Source organism: Notothenia rossii (genome assembly GCF_949606895.1).
Source record: "Notothenia rossii genome assembly, chromosome: 10".
Taxonomy (NCBI): Eukaryota; Metazoa; Chordata; class Actinopteri; order Perciformes; family Nototheniidae; genus Notothenia; species Notothenia rossii.
Window position 1 is genome coordinate 13,469,036 of NC_136908.1, and position 26,203 is coordinate 13,495,238.

Genomic DNA, 26,203 nt, shown 5'->3' on the forward strand with positions numbered 1-26,203 from the left:
TGTTAGACGCTTTTATCCAAAGCGACTTACATACTCAAAACTGTGGACAATCACCACAGGAGCAATTTGGGGTGAAGTGTCTTGCCCAGGGACACAAAGACATGCTGCCTGCAGTGGGGTTTGAACCTGTGGTTTGAACCTGTGAATAGGGGCGCAACAACGAATCGACTTAATCGATTACCAAATTAGTTGCCAACTAATTCAGTCGTCGATTCGTTGGTGACGTCATCACGTGTGTTTTACGCGCCGTTAAGCTCCAACGTTATTGGTCTTTTTATCGGTACTGGAGACATTTAAAAAATATATGTCATGTATTATTGCTACATAAGCATTATATCGCAGTTTTAGTGTCGCCAACTCGTTTCTAATATGCAAAAAGACAAACAAATGTGTCTATGATGTATTTTCGATCTTTCCAATCCAGAAGAGAGATCTCTCTCCCCCGCCTGCTATCGAGGGGGCGGGGCAGTTTACATACACGCAGCTGCTACATGCAGCAACACACACAAGGCGGAGAGAACGCGCTCCGAGGTGAGGTTAAACTTTAGCCGTCTCGATGTGGACAATGCTCGTTGCCAAAAGTGCAAATAAGAGTTTAGCATGTAAGGGCGGTAACACGAGCAATTTGTCTAAACATTTAGTAAAAGTGCACCACATTCAGACGGAGAAATGCACCGGGTTCGACTGTCTTTATAGTAGCTCTGTAGCCCCCCCGTCCACGAGTAACGTTTCCACGTCGGGTGTTATGTATGCTAGCAGCAACACGCGGAGTTAACTCAATGATACAAACATGGGTTAATGATTAGAGGTAACTGAGTTATTTATTTTGTTAAAGTTTCACCTGTTCTGTTTACAGTTCTGTCATCAAATTATTTAATACGATTTGTTAAAAAACTGTTGTTTCTTTTGATGTGAAATATTATGTATTTAATTTAACCCTCCGGTATCACTGTGGACGTTTTTGTCCATATGGGTCATTTTTCACTTTTCATTTTGCAATAACTAATAATTTTGTGTAACAACGCTATTTTCTCGATCTATTTTGGAATTCCAATTTCAATTTTTCAAATCGGTCTTTAATTCACTGTGTAATAAATCGACTACGCAAATTAGTCATTCGAGACAAAAATGTCCACTGCAAAATACTTTGATAAAAACATTATATTAAAAGGTTTTTTTCACAACGTTTTTGGGTTCAATCTTCAAAGCAACTTCCGCCCTAATAGAAAATGTCAAAAATGTAATCATTTTCAGGATTTTAACCCTTTAAATGCCATTCTGAAAACATGAAACTGCTGTTTTTTTTCATGATGAAAACAGAGAAAAGTAGTTATTTTCCAAAAAATACATATCTGGTGATTGGCTCTTTTTTTTTTGTAACAGTCTTGGATATGTCAAAGATTAGCAGCAAAATGGATTTTTTTGCATTATTAGTTTTTGCACAAAATCAGATTGCACAAAAAAAGTTACATATTAGTCATTATTTTTACTTTTTGGGGTTAAATCTTTCAATCAACTTCAGTCCTGATCAAAAATACCAAATGTTAAATTATGTTCAGGATTTTAATCCTTGAACTGCCAGTTTGAAAACATGAATTTGCGTTTTCTATGAAAAACATGCACAAAAAGGCAGTTATTTTCCATATCATAAATGTTGGGGGGGTCTGCTTTTTTTTTTTTATCACAGTCTTGAATATGTCAAAGATTAGCAACAACATTGATTTTGGTGGATTATTAGTTTTTGCACAGAATCAGATTAAGCAAAAAAACTCACATTAGCCACTCGTGTCCCATCCACTCCAATTATAACCACATCTTTTGATCTCTCCGCCATACCGGTATAAAATCATGCATTTTGTAATGTCAGGGTTTTATATTGGAGGAAAATAGTTCAATTTGTCCTTTTTACTGTATATAATCACATGTGACATTTTACCATTGAATTACATGCTTGTCATTTCTTGGTTTCTTTGCCTGTTGTATAATGGGGCCCTGACAGCCATTGGAACACATGTATGCAACTAATATGATGTAGGTGTGTTGGTATGGATGTGGAAGAGTGGTATCAGCTGAGAAATGTGTGTGTGTGTGTGTGTGTGTGTGTGTGTGTGTGTGTGTGTGTGTGTGTGTGTGTGTGTGTGTGTGTGTGTGTGTGTGTGTGTGTGTGTGTACAGAGACAACAATATACAGTAGATTTGGTTTACAGCAAGTCGCAATTTTCGCCTCATATCTTTCTTTCTTTCTCTCTCTTTTTCTCTCACTCCTAAACTCATACACACTCTTACATATTAAACCTCCTTATACCTTGTGTGTGTGTGAGTGATTGTGTGTGAGAATGAGACAGGACTAAGTGTGCTCTCATGGCGTTTTGTTTTTCATTTGTGCTGTTTCATGTGTCTTAGAGGTAAACAGATGTATGATATTGACCCAGCTTGACCTCGATGTTTTGAATTGTTTGTAACTTCAAAGTCCTTTGATAATTACTCTTTAGCAAACAGACATACACAGCCATACATACACTCCTTGAAATAAATAAAAACACCTGGCTGCAAAGCCAAAGCTTCAAATATGTGTAGTTTGGCTGGCTGGTCATTTCATTCCTGTGATACGCAACAATCTGATTTTGTGCAAAAACTAATAATGCAAAAAAATCAATTTTGCTGCTAATCTTTGACATATCCAAGACTGTTATAAAAAAAAAGAGCCATTCACCAGATATATATTTTTTGGAAAATAACTCATTTTCTCTGTTTTAATCATGAAAAAAAACAGCGGTTTCATGTTTTCAAAATGGCATTTAAAGGGTTAAAATCATTACATTTGATTACATTTTTGGTATTTTCTATTAGGGCGGAAGTTGCTTTGAAGATTGAACCCAAAAAAGTTGTGAAAAAAACCTTTTAATATAATGTTTTTATCAAAGTATTTTGCAGTGGACATTTTTGTCTCGAATGACTAATTTGCGTAGTCCAATCGAATGATACCGGAGGGTTAAATAAAAAGCAATGTTAATTTTGTTCAAAATGTGTTTAGTTAATTTAATAATATATGTATTTTTGAATCAATTATTCATCTTTATTGTCTTCATTGTTAGTTTCCACATGCCTAAAACAACCTCAAGCTGAATCTAAAAGTTGAAATAAGAGCGTTTGAGAAATTGTGCAAGGCATAATAGTCCGAATAGTCGATTAATCATTTCATTAATCGATAGATTAATCAATTATCAAATTAGTCGTTTGTTGCAGCCCTACCTGTGACCCCCTGATCCGAACACCAACACACTAATCCACTGTGCCACATGCCTTAAAGAGTTGCTTTTGATTTTTTTGTTAATTGGCATGTTTTTTTAAATAATATTTCTTCTGTCCTATTTTTTTTTGTCATCTGACATTTTTTTAACCTTAATTTTGTCTCACTTTGGTTATTTTTAACCTTTCGTTAGTTACGTTGCCCTCTGCTTTCACTTTGCTTTGTAAGTCACTTTGTAATATCTGTTTTTAAGATATTACTAAATTATAACTAAGTGGCAAAGTTTAGAGAGAATACATGAATAGCAGCAATAGAAGAGGTTGAAGGGAAGTTGTCAACATGGTGGAGGAGGTTCAGCATAAACAGAGGGAAAGGCAGAAGATATATATATCCCTTCCTCCTTTTCCCCGGGGTTGGCTTTCATATCAAGTTATATGAAATCTCGACACGTACATAGCCCTCAGTGAGCTGGGGACATTGGTTTGGCCAGCTGTAGGCAATATGCTCTGCTATTCTCACTGAGTAACATGGCAGCAGTCTGGGCATAACATTCACCTACCAGCCCTTCATCATCATTTTCAATTATCTTTATTACCAGCTTTATGGAGTGGAAATATTCATGGCATGTTATCAGGGTGAGCTGTTATGGCTGCAATAAAAATCATAATTATGTTGAAGGTTTGTGCTGAAAATGTACTTTGATAAGAACAACAACTATTTAATCAAGGCAAGTGTGTAGGCTGAATAAAAGTATTTTGCTACTGCTGACTTAAAACAACCATCTTGACCTTTAAGCAAAGTCATGCCCCATTTGTCCTTCCTTTTAGATATGGTTTTAGACTTTTTATCAAGGTCTAGACTTATTATTCTTTTTTCAATTGAAATATCTGTACTCTTGAGTTTTGCTGTCAGGTATTGCCAAAGTGTGTGGGCGTACGGTCATCTATATGCAAATGCAGACAAAAAAGCTTCCCACTATCACAATCATGGAAGCTAATCTGAAATAACCGAGTAAAAGCCAGACGAATTCATTAACTAAAATAAAAAAGTCAGATCTTCCATTTAGAAACAATAGATTGAATATCCAAAATCTGTGAAAGGGGTCAACTCAGGTATTTTCCTTTCTGATCACATTAAACTTAACAAGATCAAAGCTTTAGAGCAGTCCTGTGTGTAAAATACCCAGCATGCCCTTGACTTAACAGCAGCTCCTTGATCAATAAGACTGTAAAGATCTAAGTGACAAACGACCACAGTCTTGTGTTTCCAACAGAGTCACGTAGAAGACAGAATGCCTGCTTGTAAAACAAACACACCCACGAGTATATGTGTGCATGTATATGTGAGATTGCTGACACTGATACATCAGCATGCAGCAGGAAATTCACTGCATGGTCGTGGGAACATAGATTTCTTCCGATAGAGAAATAGAGGAGGACGGGGGGGAAATCAATACAGGCAAATACGAAGCAAACCCAACACTCCAGCCATGAAGAGACGGAGGAAGACTGAAGAGAGAGAAGGCTTTCTTAACGGAAAAGGTATATACGATATAACAAAAATGTATATTTCTGCAGGCCTGAGTCGACCACACGTAAGAACATAAGGTTCAGATTTCTAAGGACATACAAAGGGGGTGTCTTTGTACCCCTAATAGTATCTACTTTTATGTGCGCAGCAGTAATCTCTGCCAGAGAACCTTCACCCACCTCCAGGAAAAACCTATACTGAAATGTCTGAAGGGCTTTAAGATTAGCTCGGGATATTTTGTTAATCTTTCCAGTTAAATAATATTTACCTAAAGTGTTGCACTTGCCTTTAGGCCAAAAGGGAGAGCTAAGGATTCTGGTAAAAAAAGGAATGATGCTTTATGGCCTTGAGATCTTTGTCAAGTATTTATGCATTCAAAAAGCTCTGATTTATCCATTTGTGACATAGAGACACACTGGAAAACAAGTATTGGTGACACGTAAGTAAAGCTTGCCAGGTCGGTATTTCGCCGCTAGCCTAGAAGAGGCACAAGTCTACTGTTATGACATACGCTGTCTCATTATAGGGATGTTTCTTGCAGACAATCTTAGCTGTGTGAGTAAGTTAAATACCGAGCTTGCCACCGGTTGCGCTGGGCCTGCGCGCGGCGGAGGGCTCCGGCTTCTTGGGAACTTTTGGGACCTTGAAGGCCTGGGCTGAAGAACGATTCCCATCCACACTGTCATCATCTTCAAAACTACGATCTGGAAGGAGAGAGAAGAGAGAGGAGTGTTACCATCAGCACTGTGGGCAAGGAGAAGTCTCAGTAAACAATGGTATTGAGTAAAGTCCAGAGAGAACATGGGAAAGATTATTATGGATCTAATACGATATTGCAAATCATAAAAAAAGAAGAACAATCATTATATTTTTTCACAATCTGCATGATTGTCAATACAATCAGCAAATACAGAAACACAACTGACGATTGTCCAGGACAGAAAGGTCAATTTCCACATCATATATCTCCTATGTAATACATATGTGTGTCATTTGCTAAATACAAATATGCGCACAATTTTACAGTCTCTTGATAAACTGAATGCTAAAATAATAATAAGTAAAGATGATAAGGAAAGGATCTGCCCTTTTCTTATTGTCTTTATTTTTCATTCTTGAGTTGTTTTCTAAAAAGAGAGCTTTGTCAGGACTCTCAAAATCAATACTCATTACACCAATGGTTTAAGAGAAAAAGCAAACACACACACATCTACAGTAAGACCCTAAAACACAGCCAGCGATCAAGATGTCTACCCAAGCAACCAGTGACTGGCAGAACTCTCTTTGGCCCAAACACTCAATCTGCATGCTAGCAGAACTCAAGCTAGCCAGGAAGCTAGCAATAGAACTTGAGGAACCCTTGCAACAACAGTGCAGTATTTTGAATGTGCATCTAGCAGCGAAACACACAAGGAAGACATTTATGTGAGCAACACACACAAACACACAACAGTGGACTGTGGAGATGAAACTGTTGGCAGAGGAATGCAGTTGCGCTCCAGTCGCTCTGACAACCAGCCATTCATGAAATGCGCCATAGCCACCACCCCACACCTTGAATCATACGTCAAACTTACCTACACACACAGCCCATGTGCAAAATCAATTGACAGGCCTGCGTGTGTGTATACAACAAGCGACAGGTTCACAGTGATTGCACAGCCTATCATGTCATACTCAGTAAATGTTTGAAAAAATACGTATACATCTTTTGCAATGAAATTTAAATTGTGCATTTAGCACACATGCAGTCATCGACACACTCACAGTCACAGATCTTCTGGCAGATAAGTCTCCTCATGCTCCTGGGAGGGCGTGGTATCGTGGTCCCCCCTCTTCTCTAAACCAAACCCAAAGACGCATACACACACCTTACACACCTTTCATAGCCGGGCTAAAGCTGCACACACACTCCTCACACCGCTGTCCGTATACTCCTCAACACATACAAGTGCCGGCATTTTCTTTCACTCTCTCCTTCTATCCCTCCCTTCCTCTCCCAGCATCTCTCCTCCTTCCCTCAGCAGCCTCGCAGCCAATCGGGCGAGAGGTGACATCATATTGTTGCAGCCAGTGTGGAGGCAGGACTGAGTGTGTGTGGGATGGGAGAGAAAGGGAGCGACCCAGACCCCCCCCCCCCCCCCCCACACACACACTGACACCCCAGGAATATTAACAGGGCTTCATGGTGTCCCTGCCAGACCAGCTAACCTAAGCTCATTACTATTGACAACACACACTCTCCAGCTTCTTACACTCTCGTTCTCTCTCTCTCTCTCTCTCTCTCTCACACAAAATATCAACAACCTTTTAACACAGATTTGATGATACTGCATCAACCTGAGAAACATATTTATCCATATAATCTCTCCCCCTTCCTGTTCAAAAGAACAAAAGGGTGATGGAGCAATGATCAAAGGAGGTCGAAGGGGAGGGTGGGGGAAGACCACCCCCCTCCACCTGAGGCCTTCTCCCCCCTCTCTCACACAGACACACCCACATATACTTAACACACAAAAACAGTGCAGAGATTGAGAATCTATGATCGTGGTTGTTTTGCCCATTTTCACCTTTAATTTGAGGATGATTGAACGTTGAACAAATGGTATCCCATTCAATATAAATGTTCTACTATCTTAAAAATCTTTTCAGCCAATTTTTAAAATAGATATTTGGTATTGTGCCTTGCCAATCTTCAGTTCTGGCTTTTTTGCATTCATTTGCATCAATGTCAACTGAATGTATTTTTGACATTACTTCAGACGAATGACAGTGCTATAAATCCATAAAGGGCCATTATGTCGACAAAACTGTATGGATGTAAACAACCCCAAATATTCTTATAGCTTAAAGTGAACGTCATCAAAATCATTGTTTGATTTCAAATCTGATAAAATTGAATTACAAAGCAAGAATACATATATTAATAAATATGTTGTATAACATTTGAAAGATGTTTGGCCCTCAAATGTTTTTTTCCAATTGGCATTTTAGCTGTAATGACTTTATTGACAGAAAAAAGCAAAATTGTAATTCATGGCAAAACTAATAGTAAAAGCTTTTTCATGAAATGTCCGGCTTTTTCCAATTTCACATCATATTCTGAATATCTGTGGGTTTTGGAGTGAAAAAACGAAACATTTGAAACACAGTTTGGGATTTTAAGAACATGAAATTGAGATGTTCTGACATTGTATGTACCAAAAGATTACGGTAATAGATAATGAATTTAATGCTAACACTAATTAGCACGTAACGTTAGAATTGCAAACCTGGGTTCTAAGTAAGTGCTATGGATCAGCATCAGGGTCGAGAGGACTACAAGACCACCTTTTCATAACAAACACACATTTTAGAAAATACAGTGATACGGTGTATGGTTATATTTAAGTAAAGGACATGAGTGTGCAGATCAGATATCTGTTGAATCAGTTGAATTGCTTTCTAACAAGAGCCACGACTCCATTAGCAATACTCGGTCATGCTTTGAGGGTCTAAGCATTGATTAGCATCACTGTTAGCAGGATTTGCATCTCTTGCTTCTGTCTAGTCAGATCCCAAGGGAGAAAAATGTCTCTGGGTGAAGGGCGGAGAGAGAGCGGACTGCACACATGCTGTTGCCATGGCAACTTGTGCAGATCAGTTTCTCAAATGAATAGAGCGGCAAACAGAAACAAAGATGTTCAGAAAGCTCGCCATCACGCATACACATATCCAATTTAGTTTGAATCAACAGTTGGATTTATTGTTCATCCGCTGACTTAATGTGACTTTATTCAATTAGGATGGACTCTGGATTGACGGGGAGGAAACCGGCGGCTGCCTCCAAGGATACACCACGCTGCCAAATAATATGTAACAACATTCAAATACATGTCTACGCACATACACACAAACAAACAGACAGTGTGAAATATCAGCTCCACCATGTACCAGGCAGCGTTGCCATGGAAACTCCAATACCCTCTTCCCATTTCAGAAGAAGAGTCAAAATGAGGAGCAAAACAACAGGCTTAAATATGCAGATCTGACAGTTGCATGGGAATAATCAAAGCAGGGATCAAGACTAACTTCTACAAATCTTTCCCACTTTCTCATTTGGTTGCATTAATACATGATTTAGTTACACTTATGTTTTGGTACAGCATTGTTTTATTCAATGGCACTGGCTCAGTTGGTCTCTTCTCGTCTAAAATGTCATCACCATCTCTCATTTCATTTTTATTGAATAATCAGCTATGAACTTTTGACACACAGTTAGAGATAAATTGATCGTTTTAACACCGCTGTGTACGCGTGCATAGCACACTCTATGGAGCGCACTAAGGATATATAACATGCACTTGCATGATTGAATGTAACCAACACACCTTTCACACACCTTTTGCTGGAAGCCCTGAATTTGTTCAAACATGATCTGCCTAAACATGCACACACACAATAATAAGCTCTTTCCAGATCACAGTCTTGCAAAAGTCATTTAGGGATTAAATCAAAGTTCTGTAAACACAAAGAAATATTCAATTGTGACCACATGGTGGCAGCACTGACTCTGTTCTAAACAAACAAATAAGGCAACAGAAATCAAGACAGAGAGGAACACTGAGACCAACTGAGACATAGACACAAAAGAGAACCAAGGACAGAAAGAGAGTATTTTTGGCTCAACTATAACTACACAGAATACAATAGACAACAGAATACAATAGACAACTTATGAATATCTACTGACTCAATGTTAACACTTAAATTCATGAGATTAAGTTTGTATTTAAGGGAGAATGTTTGAGAAACTGTTATCCTGGACTACTACTAGTGTTACTACTAGTGATACTACTACTACTACTACTACTACTGATAATAATAATAATAATAATAATAGTTATAATAACTGTAATAATAATAATAATAATAATACTACACAGTGCATCTGTTAGTGTAAACGTTATCATTATTGGATGCAAGCCTTGCTTCACTCCAGTAACAAAAAATAAGGAAAGTGAACACATATTTAAGCTGTAAATCTCAACATGCGACTAAGAGTATAACCAGGCATCTCTTGAGGAATTAGACTCATACAGAGAGCCTGTGTTTGTGCTGATCTGTAGTAATCTGCAGGGGAACGGGCAATGTCACATATTCTCACTCAGAGCCATGTGACAGTGTGCAGAGTCCCATGAAAATATGACACACATAGAGAACACGAGTAAGACTGCAGGAACTGGGACAAAAGCTGTCACAGAGCTCATGACTGCCCCAGATCCAAAGTGAACTACAAGAGGTTTGTGTGTCAACGGAAAACTACAATTTGTACAATTCGCCATGTATAATAATAATAATAATAATAATAATAATAATGCACGTTTACTATCTGTGTTCTAACAGTGATGATTAGTGGAGGAATGTTGTCTTCAGCAGAAGCTATAGAGTGGTGCAGTGACGCGTCCTAAAACCCGGAAGTAAGCTACGCATGTGTTCCCTCAACAAAAAAGCAAAGGGATTCCTCCATAGGATTTTGGAAAATAGCTCGAAATAAGGTCTGTGGAAAACTAACCTGTTTTTGTTCAGCCGGATAATATCCACATGTCTACCCTACTTTTATAATTTTCCAATCATAAATCTAATCGATAGATAAATATAGAAGATAACACCACAGATGATTTAATTGCTTAATTATTATGGAACAAGACAGAAGAAATAAATGAAGCAAACATGTCTCTGTTAAATGTTTTATTGAGGTGAACAGATGTTTCAATCTCAGCCGTCCAGTTGTTTCTGGGACGGGGGTCTCTACGAGCGACAGACCGCTCCATTTCCAGCCAAGCTCAGGAATTAATAAGCTTAAATGAAAACACACACAATAACATAAAAATGCTAACATACGCACACAGACAGGCACACATTACACACACCCAAAGGCACATACAGGTATAATTTGAGTTCCAAATTCCTCGACGGGAAGATGGGATAAACCATAATATTCAGAGGAAAGCTTTGCCATGGCAACCAGCCTAGCATGGAAACGGGGTCACGGTTTCCTTTACCGAGCCGAAGATGCACTGGAGCAGAATGAGCATGTCTGCAAGGGAGGGGGGGTGTGTGTGTGTGTGTGTGTGTGTGTGTGTGTGTGTGTGTGTGTGTGTGTGTAATGTATATATATATATATATATATATATGTGTCAGTCCCTGTCAACACTGACTGAGCTATGCAAGCAATGAAAGCTGCAACTCATAGTCAGTCTGCAAAGCAGCAAATATATCCTGGCTTGTGTGTGTAGGTTTGTGTTTTTGTGTTCGAACAAGCACAGTTTCAGACAGGACCAAATAACATTCAGTAAAGTGCCAGCAGCACTGACAGTGACATGTTCTAATTTCTTACACAGAAACGCCAGACACAAGCTTCATTGCTCTACACGCAATGTAGAGAATGTACAAATGAATTATCAGTTCGATGTTAACCAGGTTTAGTTTACCAAAAGTCTGTGACGCAGCTCAATTATTTTCTCTTGATAGAAGTTTCAGTAACACCTACTGTATGCTTGTTTAATGTTATTATAAGTATTCCTATTTGTTTTTATATGTTTGACCTGAAAATGTATTAAACCAATAAATGTGTCTTGTTAATTCATTTGGAATGAGCTTAATCATCTGCGTTATATGAAAATGAATACCAACTATGTTACTATTATTAGATTGCAAATATTGAGGTTATATCATTTGATCTGTTTATAACTGGATTAGGAAGAGTTATTTTCAAAACAGACCGAAAGAAGCAAAACAAAAGTCTATCAGTTACGCAAATGATGTTCTATTGCTTTTTCTGTTCTCACAATCAGGTAGATATGTTGGTCTAATGTGGGAGGAAAACCACTCTTTAATACTGGAGTCAAGTCATGATTTGTTCATCATCAATTATCTGTCCACTGGCTTATTAAAAACGTTGGCCAGTTTAAGAAACAGTCGAGTTGCCAACACACACTTGACCCAATACTGCTGCAACAGGAAAGAGTTGAAGTGGGAGAAAAAGGGCAGACATCAAGAGTCTACTTCAGTGTTATTCTCTTTTCAGGTCACTTCAAAAATGTCACTGACTAGCAAGAAACAACCTGATGGAGAGGTATAGGACACCACAGTTTTCACACACACCCTATTTGAGCCAGAGCACTTGGGGTTGAAGTGCTTGGAGATTAAGCTGATTTTAATTTAAAACCATATGTGGACAAGCCTTTGTCTCAGTGCCAGCATCCATATCCAGATGAGATTAAACACACACACACACACACACACACACAGAGAGAGTTATGGATAGTAACTTCCTGTTTGTCTTTGTCTATTTTGGCTCCCCTTCCTCTGTTATCTTCTTTGTTTTCTGCTTTATCTTCTTTCCTCTAATGCTGGGGTACTCAAACTTTTGTGAGTTGTATACAAGGTCACTGGTCCGGATCAATGCCAGTAAAGTCACACACACATTCAATAAAATACATACAGTATGGTGGCTTGAACTAGTGGGAGAAATGGCACTGTCTGTCTATAGTCACAGCCTTGAACCTCCACAAAAAAAGCATTAGAAAGTCAAGGTAAACTTGCGGTTAACTAAGAAAATATAAATTAATTTACATCAGAAAGTTTTTATTTTGTATCATTTTTATAAATGGGACACAGGGTTCGGTCCGGATTGATCTGTAGTTCGGCCCGGAGTTTGAGAAGCCCTGCTCTAATGTATTCAATCCCTCTCCCTCTCTCTCTCTCTGTCATGATGAATCAGGGAGAGGCAGTGATAGGCACAGCGCTGTGACTCGCCTACTGCGAGAGATCTCCGTCTGCGTCCTCCCTCAATCCCCCCGCCTCCCATCCTCTCTCCTGTTCTCTCAGCAACAGCTGCCTAAAACCCTCCACAGCAAATACAAAGGGCTGGCCTAAATTAGATGTGGGGCAAGGGCGAGGAGGAGCAGGTGTCTGTGTGCAGATGTGTGTTTTAGTGTAAGGTGCATGTTTGCATCCTGTATTAGTTCTTAGTAGCTAATATACTGTGTCCCCCTTTTCTTTTTTCATTTTCTCACCAAAAAAGGTTCACTCTGAGCCTTTGGCTGATCTGTGTGACTTGTTGAGTGTCAAACATGAGTTCAGAAGTTCAAATGAGCTGAGAGTCAATTTCATTTTTATAGGAAATCATGTGTCATGAAACTAATCTGCAGATTGATCCTTACGAATAATAATTGGACTTAAATAGAAAGGGATGAGAAGGCAATGACAATTTAAAATGTGTGTCACTCAACAAAAAGCAGCATGATGAAACGAAACAAGCAGAAGTACACTTGAGGTGTCAGGCAAGGGCAGCCAAAGTTCTCCTGCTGAGCATCTGCTGACACTTTCACCTCACGCTTACTCAGGGAGTAGAAAATGTGGTCAACACATAACGTCAGACAGGGAGAGTTTTCAAAAGGAGCTACCTAAAGAGGCACCAACCATGGATTAGCAGTCCAATTAAGGTATGGTTGTAAAGGGGTTTGAGAACTGCTCTTTTAGGCTGCTTCAGGCAAACAGGGAGGGTGAAAGCTTTCTGTGTCTAAGGTATGAAGAATGAGCGTGTGTCAATTAAGAAGCCCTATTACATGTTGCAATTTTTACAAATGTTACTATTGTCCGTCTGCCACCATTGTAAAAAAAAAAAAGGCCAACAATATTTCCAAAATATTCTATCTGGATAATCACAAGCAGTGCTTTCATGCCCAGTCAAGCATATGACAGAAAACAAAGACACAAGAGATTAAAATAAATCATTTGATCATAACAAATTCATAACCATGAGCGAATATCAAAACTTGCTCTAAAGCTTAGGGGGGTGGGAGATAAAAGTAGCTCTCCCTCCATGTCTCTGCTGACACCAGAGACAGCATCGTGGCAACGACACCAACTACCCGCCCCGAGCCACGTCTCTCCTCGGTTCTTCTCTTTTGAAGTAAACAAACTGCAACGCCGACCGCTGCTGTCCCATTGAGACTGAAAGAGACTGTGACAGGCCGCCTGGAGGTAGCAAGGCCAATGTCAGGATCCTCGACAACAACATCAACAGACATAACTGACCTCACAGTGGAGACATTTCAATAACTTTTTTCCCCATTAATGGTACAGCAATATATCCTTACAATAAGTTTACAATAAGCTATCATGCTTCTTTATCATTTCTCTTGAGGTTTCATCAACTGTAAGTTTGGATCCCATAGAGTGACAAGTTTTGGTTGATGCTCAAAGCGTTAATGAGCTGACAGAATATATGATAATATGATATTGAATCAGCGTATAAACTAATATGCCAATATCTGTCTCTGCATTTCCGGCTTTATTGAAATTATTTCTGATACTGTTATCGGTATCGTAACAACTCTACCTCAAACCATCCACATTTTTCTAGTACCAATTGCTTCTGCTCATACCAAATACCTATCAGATTCTATTGCTGTTTTTAATTTGTACTAATCTCAAACCTATTGCTTTTGGAATTACTTTCATAGGCAAACTTCGGGGGCCAGGAGTTGCTGTAGCACTGACAACTGATTCTGCATATCACACTGTTAGATCCCATAACACAATGTATTTGTTGGTGGAAACAGCACAATAACGATAGCAGCTGTTCTTTCAAACTATCAAAGAGACTTCATTGTTATTCAGTGAATAATTGAAAAATCTAATTGTTTAAGAGCTATTGTACCAACTGTTTTACTCTGAGGGTAAAAATACAAAGTGAAACATTTCTGTAGGGGGTGTCGTCAATACCACCATAACCTTCTGTGTTTTAACAACAATGGTTGAGCCTGAGGATCCCAGAGATACACACAACATACACTCAGCTTTGGCCTTCAGCTCAAGTCTGACCGGCAACAAACACACACACATGCACACATTAAACCATTAATCCTGTTAGGTCCTCTTACAGGAGCTCATGGCAACAAACATTACCACAAAAGCACATGCAGATAGACAAGCACACACACACACACACACACACACACACACACACACACACACACACACACACACACACACACACACACACACACACACACACACACACACACACACACACACACACACACACACACACACACACACACACACACACACACACACACACACACACACACACACACACACACACACACACACACACACACACACACACACACACACACACACACACACACACACACACACACCCCCCTTGACAACAGGGCTAAACTATGTGGCTCTCAGAGGGCAACACAACTGTGGCAAAATAAAAGAGAGAAGGCACTCACCGTGACTCGGGCTGAGAGCCATGTTGCCTGAACTCAAGGCTTCATCAAAACGAGAGAATAACGTCTGTAACCTAGAGAGAGAGAGAAGAACTGTTAGAGCAAAAGATACCAACATAGCTTATCAAAAACTATAATTGCAGAATTGTAATAGGGCTGGGTAGTATGGCTAAAAGCTTTTATACCGATATAGGTAATCTCGATAACAATATATATCGCATATAGTATGTTTTGTGGTAATTCAATAAACAAATAGTTTAATGACCATGTGCTTAAACTCTTGTGAATTAAATCCTTGAAAAGTACTGGGTAGTTTCTCATTTACTGTGAACTTTAATGCAAAATGAACATAACAGATTCACGTAGAATGTAAGTATAAAAAAAAAATGTATATATATTTCCAGCTATACATTGACTGTTTCACGTGCATGGACATACGGAGTACTAAGATTAGGACAATAATGAGATTAACCCGGATTCCGGCTTGAATCCGGGTTCAAGCACTGAACTGCAATATTGTGATGATCTAACATCTAATTTCCTAACACATTTTTAGTTAATATATGAATTTATAATCTATAATAGGGTGTAATTGTGTATAGGAATTAATTGCAATAGAATTACATTAAAAGCTGATAAATCATCATTTGAATAATCCCTCACCCCTAAATTGGATATATCACAATGATACTGAATTATAAAACCTTACACATCATCTCAAGTCAGAGTCATGACAAGGGAGCACACGCAGATGGCTGCACGCACATTTTTGACATAGACACAGACAGGCATGTGCTGTGAATTTCAAGTGAAGGTATGATCAGCAGCAACATGTGGACTACCCGCCCGTCTGCCTGTCAATCTGTCTGCCTGTCTATCTGAGGGTGGGTGTGTCTACATCACACACATGAGGCTTCAGCAGCAACACGACACGAGTCCTTTCAACATCCTGCTCAGCACTAAACACATAAAAACAAACGCAATGCCGAGCCAGGTCTGCTCAGTCATGTGCGACACATGTAAGATTCTCTGCATGTTAACACTGTAAGGTCTTTCCAGATCACAGTCCAGCAAATATCAAATAATAGCACAAATAATAACCTCAAACCTTTCCAGCAGATAAATGAATGGTATGATAATAATACAGACACAACGTCAAGTAACATGCCCTCATGTCTCCTTGTTAAAGGTTAGCCATGGATGTCAGCACACAGGAATAAGCGTCATACACACCGTCCTCGTTCTGTCTGTTTGTCTTTTGCTGTCTCGGTGCAGGTCCACAACTAAAGGAAAGCTTAACAGCTCAAGACAAGTGACAATTAACGTTGCGAGGTGCTCCTCTGATGTGTAGTCCTCTCACGTGGGTCCTTTTCTTTCATTAGTATGTCTATTCAGTTCAGAAATAGCCCAGCCTTAAGTCTTCAATACTCATTTGCCTCAGTATTTCCCAGAGGACTATTTAATAGGTTGCTGCGCAACGTAGCGTTAGCTCCCATGCTAGTGACACACTCTGGTCCTCGACTTCCCTCAGCTCTTTGTATCCAACATGGTGCAGTGGCTCCGAGAGGGGAGGGAGGGTGGAAGACGGGAGGAGGGAACGACGGCGTGAGAGAGAGAGAGAAGGAGCCAAAAAAAGGAAAGAGCAAAGCATGCTATGGGCATAGGACAAAGCACCACCTACTGTATCCTGAGCACGCACACACTGAGAAATGTCCACAGCGGTACAAATGGTTAAATCTCAGACGGGGTCTCTGCGTGCATGTGTGTGTCAGAGAGACAAACAGACCAGTTTATGTGACAGGCAGGGAAGAGATTCAGTTACCCTTTACATAACCTCCCTCCCATACCCAGACACACACACATATAAACACTCGTCAGAGGGGGAGGGGCTGCACAGCTAGCGGCAGATAGAAAGCGGTGCTTATCCTCCCCCCTCCATGTCTCTCATTCTCCAACCCTTGCCTTCCCACCCTCCTTTCTATTTATCTTTTCTACTTAAACCCCCCTCCTCACATCTTTTCATTCCAGCATCCCATCTTCACACTGAAATATCAATCTGTGTTGGGCACAGGTCATCTGTCATTAAAAAGCTTGCACTCGAATCAAGCAGACTTCAGAACACCTGTCAGGTAGATCATTTCACTCTCGAACAAGAAATATGCGTGAAGCAGGCCTATAGAATAATCATTGATCAATCAGCATCGGACCTATTAATAGGAGACAGCTTTCCAAGGTTATTCCCATGTAGTGTACCATTAACAATGGACTCAAATCTAGAATAGGACTTCCGTACGAATCACTACCAGTTACATTTTAGTACGTTTCGTCCCCTGTAACAGAAACATGCACAAAGAAATCCAGGTAATGTCTGACCTACATTCAAAGCATGACAGAAGGAGCTGGGTCAGATAATACTTGCTGACCCACTCAGGCTGACAGCCGGAGCAGGGTTAACCCGAGTCACTGTCAGTCTAAGAGGAGTAATCGGGTTCACTGTTGGGCGAGTGATCTCATCCGAGGTGCAGAACACTGACCAGATGAACTGACCTGAATGATTTAATCAAACTCTCAACAATCCTGTTCTTAACAGTCTGGGACCTGAATTAGGGAAGAAGCTAATTTGGGGTAAAACCATTCCTTGATTTTGATAGTAAACTACATCTTAAACCTTTATTACCAGGCATTACAAATCAGGAGCATCCAGGCAGAACGACCCACACCTACTATAGACCAATAACAATAACAAACAAAAAAGGTACAACTCGTGATGGGACATTAAAAGCGAGAGACATGAGTGGCCCCTTAAGCGCTGCTAAAGAGCTTGGTCCATTCAATGTAGAGCAACTCTGACTGCCGGTCACGATGTTATTCATATAGATTCAAATTGCCATTGTTTTTACTTATGAATTGATTAATCTTTTTATCTTGCCTATAGCCTATGCCAGAATATATCAGATAGTGAACCCTGCAAGCTGACAGCCTAAGTCTAAGGGTAACAAAAGCATGAAGGGTGTTTGGGGGTCAGTGTAGATTACTACATTACTGGAAGACATAAAAAACACTTCTAACAATGTGGATTGACCTTAAGGTTGTCCTGCAGTGCATTACAAAATGTTTCTTTATTACAATTATTTGGGTTAGTGTAAACATATTTTTCATATAAATAAAACAAATACATTATGTATGTAATTTAGGGCTGTAGGCTTGGATACAAAGGGGGGCTCTTTTCCTAATTAAAGGGCATAACAAAGGGATACTTAAACCAAAAATGTCCCATCAATAATGCATGTGACACAAACTGCTATAAGCCACACACATCAAGGATTTCATGCGGGCTAACCTTGTGTTGGGAAACTTGGCATATCTCTTGTCATTTGCTACTTTTATCCATCCTGCCTTCTCCAATGCGCTTTCCAACTTTCAACCTCTTGTCACAACTTCCACTCTCTCTCCATTATCTGATAACAGCTCTGCAGAGTTGATATGTGATCTGGTTGGCAAGACCTTGGCTGCAGACCTTAATTAAACCCTGCAACCATGTACCTACAAACAGTGCTCTGATACTAATAGTGAATACAGTATCAAGAAATAAATGTGGGTTAACCCCAATTAAAGCTAAAATCAATGCATATTTGTAATGTTTTAATGTTAACGGTACACTTCCACAGAAGAAGTATTGGTGTAGAACTGTAATCTGCACATCTGTGAGACCTCAACATAACAGACACACAGCAGGCTGTATGAATCCCACATGAACAGAAGGCGTGTTGATACTGGAGACAAACAGGCTTAATATGCACAACACATGACACATGGCCACAGCCAGCATTCACAGACACAAGACTCATACTGAGCAGTCAGGACACAACCCTGGCTGCTGATCAGGTCTCACACAGGGGGAGAGAGAGAGAGAGAGAGAGAGAGAGAGAGAGAGAGAGAGAAGGGGTCACTGTGTGCTTAGAATAACCCTCAAACCAGCACATGTAACCAGGACGACCAAAGCAGGACGAAACCTCTCAATGGACCTTAACAGTCACACACAGACTTTCTGCAATTTTTCACAAATTCTGTTACTCCACCCAACGCCTTTGTGCCCCATCTGCCCACTCCCACCCTCCTCCCCCGGTCAGTCAGCATTGTGCTCTGGATGAAAGTGTCTCTCTGTGTGTGTGAAGGGCAGAGTGGTGCATGGTGTGGCCTGGAACAGAGCGAGTGTCAGGGCCACGGGACCCACAGACCCTCCACACAACTCCCCCCCCAAACAAACAAGTAGAAAAACGGGTGCTCACAATGCAGGAGCCTATCTATATAGCTGACATGTTCAAAATAACTCACCTTGCAGCGGGCAGTCCTCTCTTTCCCAGGTCAGCTCGGACCCTCTCTCCAACGTGACGATAAACATCCACCAGTGCTGCTATGGAGGCCTCGCGTACCTACAGACAGCAGACGTTATGCAATTTAAAAGACCTACAAAAAGATGTGCAACTGTGGGAAGCGTAACTGCCACAAGCATTTTATTTGTTCCCCCTTACATCTCCCTCTCCGGGTGCTTATAGAATTGTGTTATGTCCTTTTTTGGAGATACAAAACAAGGCTGAGGGATTTTACTTCAGGTACAAGATATTACCTACTCCTTTTCCTGTCATGAAAATGTATTTGTTTTTTCATTCCTTTCTTATTGCTAGTTTATCCTTTTGTATTGCCTGCGGTTGTAATAACAATGCATTGAAAACTTGCACTGGTATACCATCTAAAATGCTGTGTTTCTTGCAAATATGGTCAAATTGCATACAGATTACCCTCGTGCTTTGCTGTGCGGGGTTACACGCACAAAAGAGAGATTACAAAAGAGATTAAAAAACAAAACCTTAAGGGCCTGCACTAATCCCCCTAATGGGAGACATCGGATTTGCTAGTTTTTTTGTGAGCACTGTAGTGGTTTGGTGCTGGGATGCTGTAAAAGGGACACTCTGCAACTGAGGGTGGGCGAAGACTGCTGAAGATGTTGATTGGTCGGGACAGAATGTGGGTAGATAATCATTGGGTATAGGAGAAGAGCAGATTTCAGTTTTGGGGTGCAACTCCACAGGAGATATAAAACCAACCCCTCACTCTCCCTCACACACATATTCAGCAAGTACTCTCTGTGTGAGTATGTGTGTGCGCGTGTGTTAATGGTTGGGTGTTAGTGCTCTACAGAGCCCATCTGCTCTAATAACAGTAATAATCACACTCTGGAGGCTGAGAGCTAAACCACAAGCTTAGCTACAGACTGGTACAAGGAAGAAACATTTCTCTACCCATTCGATAAAGTACAAGCAGATATGTAAGCAGATTCAGGGCTCGACATTATAATTGGCCCGCTGGCCAGGAAGCACTATTTAGACACCCCGGGCCAGCATAACGTACTTTCCACTTGCCCGCTCGGGCCACAAAAAATATTGCTTTAAAAAAAAAGAATTGTCCTGTGGTATTTTGACTAGCAATTTAGTTAAATTGTTTTGTTTATTAACGCTACAACATAGCGTTTTGTGAGTCGGTTGTAGGGTGAAAAGCAAAAAGCTGTTTGCTGCGGAGCGCGAGGCGGGAGTGCTCCTTCACTACAGACTATCACGCCACCTAACCATTCGCTATTAATGTTTTTAATACCAGCGGTAACCGGCCAAGCGCCGGGCAAAAAACAATCTTCAAATAAAAGAAAGTAACCGGAGGAGTTAAAGGAGAGTGACAGGGAGCATGAGAAGAAGAGCGAGAGAAAGTTTCGGCCAGCTTGATCGATGGAGTTGGCTTCTACTTGTGCAGTGACGCGTCCTAAACCCCTTTAATAATCTATTGATTAGATTTATGATTCGAAAATTATAAAAGTAGGGTAGACATGTGGAGATTATCCGGCTGAACAAAACGTGCATTTATCAAACAGGTTTGTTTTCCACAGACCTTATTTCCAGCTATTTTCCAAAACCCTATGGAGAAATCCCATTGCTTTTTGTCGAGGGAACCAGCGGCTTACTTCCTGGTTTTAGGACGCGTCACTGCACCTCTCAATATGATGCCAATATAAACAAGGTCTTCTGTCGGCTCTGTACATCAATGCCGACCTATGCTGACAAGTAAGTGAAGAGTAGACAATATAAAGGTATTGGCTATAGGGAAATGTCCCAGCAGTTTAGGATAATGAAGGTTCTAATCTAATCTATTACATAGCCATTACATTTCTAACTCCTAATGACAGGAAGGCAGAAAGCGCATTATACAAATAATAATACTCATAATAATAGCAAACATTTTTTAACAATGACCACAATATCATTATTTTAATAAACCAAATATGAACAATTGAGGAAATTAGGAAGAACTGATGATTCAAATGTTGTAGTACAAGTAGTAATTTAGTTAGTGCATAAATTACTATTGCAACAAATGTGTTCATTTTCTTCATTATAAGTCGATTTCTTTTGGACGAATGCTCCGGGCCAGTGGCATTTTACCCTTAATGTCTACCCCTGAGATTATATATTATAATTAGGGGTGTAACGGTGTACGTATAAAAAATATACGGTATTGGCCCTTCGGTTCGGTACACGTGTGTACCGAACGAATATAACATTAAACGTAAAAAATTGAGAACGTGAACAACTTTTGGAAGTAATCTCAGGTGCTGCGTCGCAGCGTTCTGAGTAATTTGCTCACATTGGGTTCAACGCATCATAGAGCGACCAAGTCATTTCATTGGACGAGAGGCATACTATGAGAGCTGCTAACAGGGATGTGTTTAAATTTAGTCAGTAACTTGAGGAAATGGCGAAAGCAGATAAAGTTGAGCTCGAAAATCCTCCAGCATCGTTGAAGTCTCCGGTTTGGGAACATTTTGGTTTCGCAGTTACGTACAATGATGACGGACAAAGACAGGTGGACCAAACCAAAGCTGTTTGTCGGCATTGTTCAACTAAAATTGGTTACGCGGCTGGCAATACATCAAACTTGCACACTAATTTGAAAAGGCATCACCCGAACGTGAATATCACCAGTAACAAAAGAAAAAAGACTGAAGTGCAAACCCAACTCCCACTAGCATTTAAGCCTCCACCACTCGCTAAAAGTTCAGACCGAGCCAAAGCTATTACAAACGCCAAATATCCTTATGTTGCCATGTTAGCAAAGCGCTACCTGGCTGTATCTGCTACCTCTGTCCCTAGTGAGAGGGTGTTCTCCACAGCAGGAGACATTGTTAGTGCCAGCAGATCTGCCCTTTCGGCAAGCAAGCAAGTCCTAATGTCAAGCTGGCTGCTTAGGTGAGTACTAGTACAGTACAGATTCTTTCAGTTCATCGAAATGCTGTACCTTAAATGTTCATTCATATTACATTTTGTATTTATTTGAGTGAATACATTATTCACAGTTTAATAATAACTAAAAAACCCCAACAAATATTTTATGTTTTGTGATCATTTTTTCAGCTGTACCGAAAAAACGTACCGAATCGTGAGCTAAAAACCGAGTTACACTACGTACCGAACCGAAATGTTTGTGAAGCGTTACACCCCTAATTATAATGCTGAAGTGATGCGTCTCTTACCTGTGGGTTCTGGTCTCCAGTCAACGTGCAGAGATGAGGAACCAGTTTACTGAGGCTCAATGGCTGGGCTCCATACCTGAGAGGGAGACAAGGAAATGAAAATAGTTATATTTATTCATGAAGTTAAAGCAAGGATGAAATACCTGCCGTATTAAAGCTTGCGCATTATTCATTTGACATTTACAGGAATATGGAATTGCTTTTATTCTCAAGAGGGAGGCTGAATTTTAGAAAGCCAGGTGTCAAGTGTGAATAGAATGTATGACTTCTGGGATAAATTGAGCAGACAGCTGTTTATATTTTACTTTTTTTATAACAACTTGTATTTATTTATGGTGGCTGAGAGAGGTTAAAGCCCTGCAACCTGAGATAACACGAGCCAATTAACAGTATCTTCATCATTTAACAACAAATAAATCACAACAATTCGAAAGGAATTTAGAGCAAATTAAGCAAGCAAAAAAATACACCTAACCGGTATGGAAGTATAAGAAAAATAACTAAAATATACATATATAACCATTTTCTTACAGAATGCAGGTCGTTAGGGAGTACAAACTGCCCAAAAACAACTAACCATGTGACATTAATAACGACCATTTCAAAGTCATGATGTATTAGAAGAAATTATTCATCTTGGAAAAACATGTGTGTAGATTAACCAACAAGCCAATTTTAATTAGTCTTTTTTTATTTATCTTCGAGGATGTGATTTATGTAACCCCCTGTGACTAGTGGAAAAACATCTCATATTAAGCTGGGATATTTTCTTTGGAACATAGCAGTAAGATAAAGTCCTGTACAAATTAAATGTAGAGAAGAGAGTCCTCCATCAGGCCTGACAGCTGAGCGTGAGACTGTGTAAGAGTTCAGGCCGGGGTGAATCGAAACCAGATTTCTTTAATCTCTGAAAACGACGATGAGGTGACTTTAAGGTTGTTAACGTGACATGACAAAACACGTAGGCCAACTCTGCAGTCCTCAAACAGTTAAGAAGATTATTCCCGGAGACAGACTGCGTGTATTCCTTTAACAAACAAATAAGGTATGCTCATGGAGAGTAGTAATAACAACACATGAGTTAATTCAAACTGAAGAAGTATGGCATCAATACAGCAAGGCAGGGCACTAAAGGTAGCCCGGGGCAACTAAACTGTGTGTGAGCACTAAAGCCTAATGGAGGTGCAAGATCAGGAAAGCAAAATATCTATTTGATTTTTATAATGTGATCAGTACCTTCTCAATGCATTATATAATAATAATAATAATAATAATACATTTGATTTATATAGCACACTTTAAAGACAAACGTCATCTCAACGTGCTTCACAAATCTATAAGGAAAAATAAGTAAAAAGATATCTAAAGGAGCGTATTGGATAAAATATGGCAATATATAAAAAAAAAAAAAAGGTTAAGAGCATAAAAGGTTTAAAAATAAATAAAGGTTATAAAATATATAACTGATGGGTCTCTGCAGATCCTTTGTTTTATATAAAAATGTTTAACTTTGCAACATCTTTCTTTAAAGGTCACATGTCATGCTTTTCCGGTTATTACCCGTCCCCTTGTGTGTTATGAATGTTTTTCTGCATGTAAACGGTGTGCAGAGTCAAAACCCTCAAAGTAGTAAGGGGGGGGGGGGGGGGGAGGAGGAGCTGCAGCGAGCCGTTTAGTGGAGAAAGTGAATACTGCTGAATACACATACTTTACAGAGATGCTGTATGCGAAACCAATGTGAGTTTGGAAAATTGCACAGTATTTTTCTATTTTAGTATACCTCAACAATGGAATTATGATCAGTGGAAATGGCCATGACATGTGACCTAAGGATTAGTAACTTAGGCTTTTCCGCAAGTAAAACACATGATGGGTGTTTTTCAACCATTTTTCTATTAGGCATTAAAAGATTATTGGTCAATCCTGAGTATAGGGTTAAGATAGCAAACTCTCTGTCATAAAATAACTTCAGTATATCATTAATAAATCAATGAGTTGGTTTAGAGTAATGTGTGAGCTGCCCACCTGATAAGAATACATATGCATGCATTTAATAGCTTTAAAATGTCCAGTGTTTTCTTTCACATTTCACCCTGGAAGTGATACGGTGGCGAGGGGGAAGTTACTCACGTGCTGAGCGTGGCAATGAGACAGAGGCAGATTCCTTCTCGACTGCGGAAGTTCTTGTGTTTAAAACCAGGAAGTAGCCTTTCCCAAACGAACTGAAGGAGAGAGAGAAAAAGGGAGAGATTGACTGAAAGAACGAGAAGTGGAAGTTTCTGCAAGGCAGCTCATCGGGGGGTAGAGCAGATTTCACAGCTAGTGTGCTCTGTGTAGCCAACACAGAGCAGAGTGGAGATGTAGAAGTGTAATTCCTTTAACACCCAGACGAGGGAGCCCAAACACAGAGCTCCTCTGAAGTGAACATTTAATGATGTAATTTAATGAGGTGGCTGTGATTTATCTGCTGTCGGTTTTTCGTCTCAATAGTGCATTCTTCCTGAAAACTGGAATCACTAGTTTATCTGAAGCTTAAATGTTGTAGAGATAACTCCTTATTTCGACTTCCAAAATCAGCTGCATAATATAATGCTTACATAAGCATCAGCAGGAACATGCAGAAACGAACATTAGTCAAAAAAATATATTATAGTTTTTGAACCTATGTTTTTTTTTTTTTTTTTTTTAAAAAAAGGAATATATAAATACCATTTGTGGCCAATTTTGAAAGAAAGAGTCCTTTAACAGTAAGCAGCCGAACACAATGCAATACGGTTTTTAACATTTGCTAATCAGCGTCTACTGTCAGTCACTGAACTTGAAACACATCAACAGTCCTGAGACTTTTTAAGGATCAACATCTACATTTCTCCTAAGTTGTGTTTGAATGCCTTGTCCATAAAATATTATATGTGTTGATATGACGTAAACATTTGTGAGTGAGTGAGTGATTGAGTGTGTGTTTCTCACCATGGGCGAGGCACTCTGCTCCATACAGCGCAGGATAAGAGCTTGGCTGTTCTCCCTGACCTGGTCCTTCCCATCGCCCAGCCGGTCCACCAGAGCTGGAAGAACTACAGGCAGAAAGGGTTAATAAAAGTTAATAAATAAAAATTGCAGTTTAAAAAGTGTACTATTTACATGAAGTACAGGGAACGTGATGCAACACATGAAACTGAGACAAGCAAAGACAAAGGACAACAAATAGACACTGCCCCCATGTGGAGTACTCTTAAAACATGTTAACACACAAACATACTGTATGTGTTTCTCATTAGCTACAGTATGCGATTGTGTGAAAGATGACATAAAACACATTGAAATGTAAAGGCTTGAGCAATACCAACATCAACACCAAGGCTCTGATAAGACCAGAGCAAAGAGTATAGGACATGAGAAATGGACCGTGACTAAAATAGTGTCATATCATCAAATGCTCTCGTGTCACTTCCACTTTATCTAACACACAACTGCTCCAGTGACTCGGTCTATGTAACACAGTGACGTGCGCTGTACAGAATTAAGAGTAAGAGCCTTTAGATGCTGGCACTGAAAT

The 26,203-nt window shown here is 39.8% G+C and overlaps 1 protein-coding gene across 39 annotated transcripts in view; it reads right to left on the reverse strand.

The window, feature by feature from the left end:
* The window catches only part of clasp2 (cytoplasmic linker associated protein 2), a 69,905-nt gene that overhangs the window by 33,030 nt on the left and 10,672 nt on the right, over positions 1–26,203 (reverse strand). For 37 of the 39 annotated variants that reach the window (XM_079653462.1, XM_079653484.1, XM_079653489.1 and 34 more), the window contains 6 exons: positions 25,618–25,721; positions 24,778–24,869; positions 22,648–22,723; positions 19,407–19,504; positions 15,075–15,145; positions 5,352–5,483 (listed from right to left, as the gene is read on the reverse strand). In XM_079653462.1, coding sequence (XP_079509588.1) covers positions 5,352–5,483; positions 15,075–15,145; positions 19,407–19,504; positions 22,648–22,723; positions 24,778–24,869; positions 25,618–25,721 — 573 coding nt within the window. Of the gene's footprint in view, positions 1–5,351; positions 5,484–6,546; positions 6,704–15,074; positions 15,146–16,304; positions 16,878–19,406; positions 19,505–22,647; positions 22,724–24,777; positions 24,870–25,617; positions 25,722–26,203 lie in introns of those variants that run through there. The other 2 variants (XM_079653482.1, XM_079653481.1) reach the window with 2 other exon arrangements.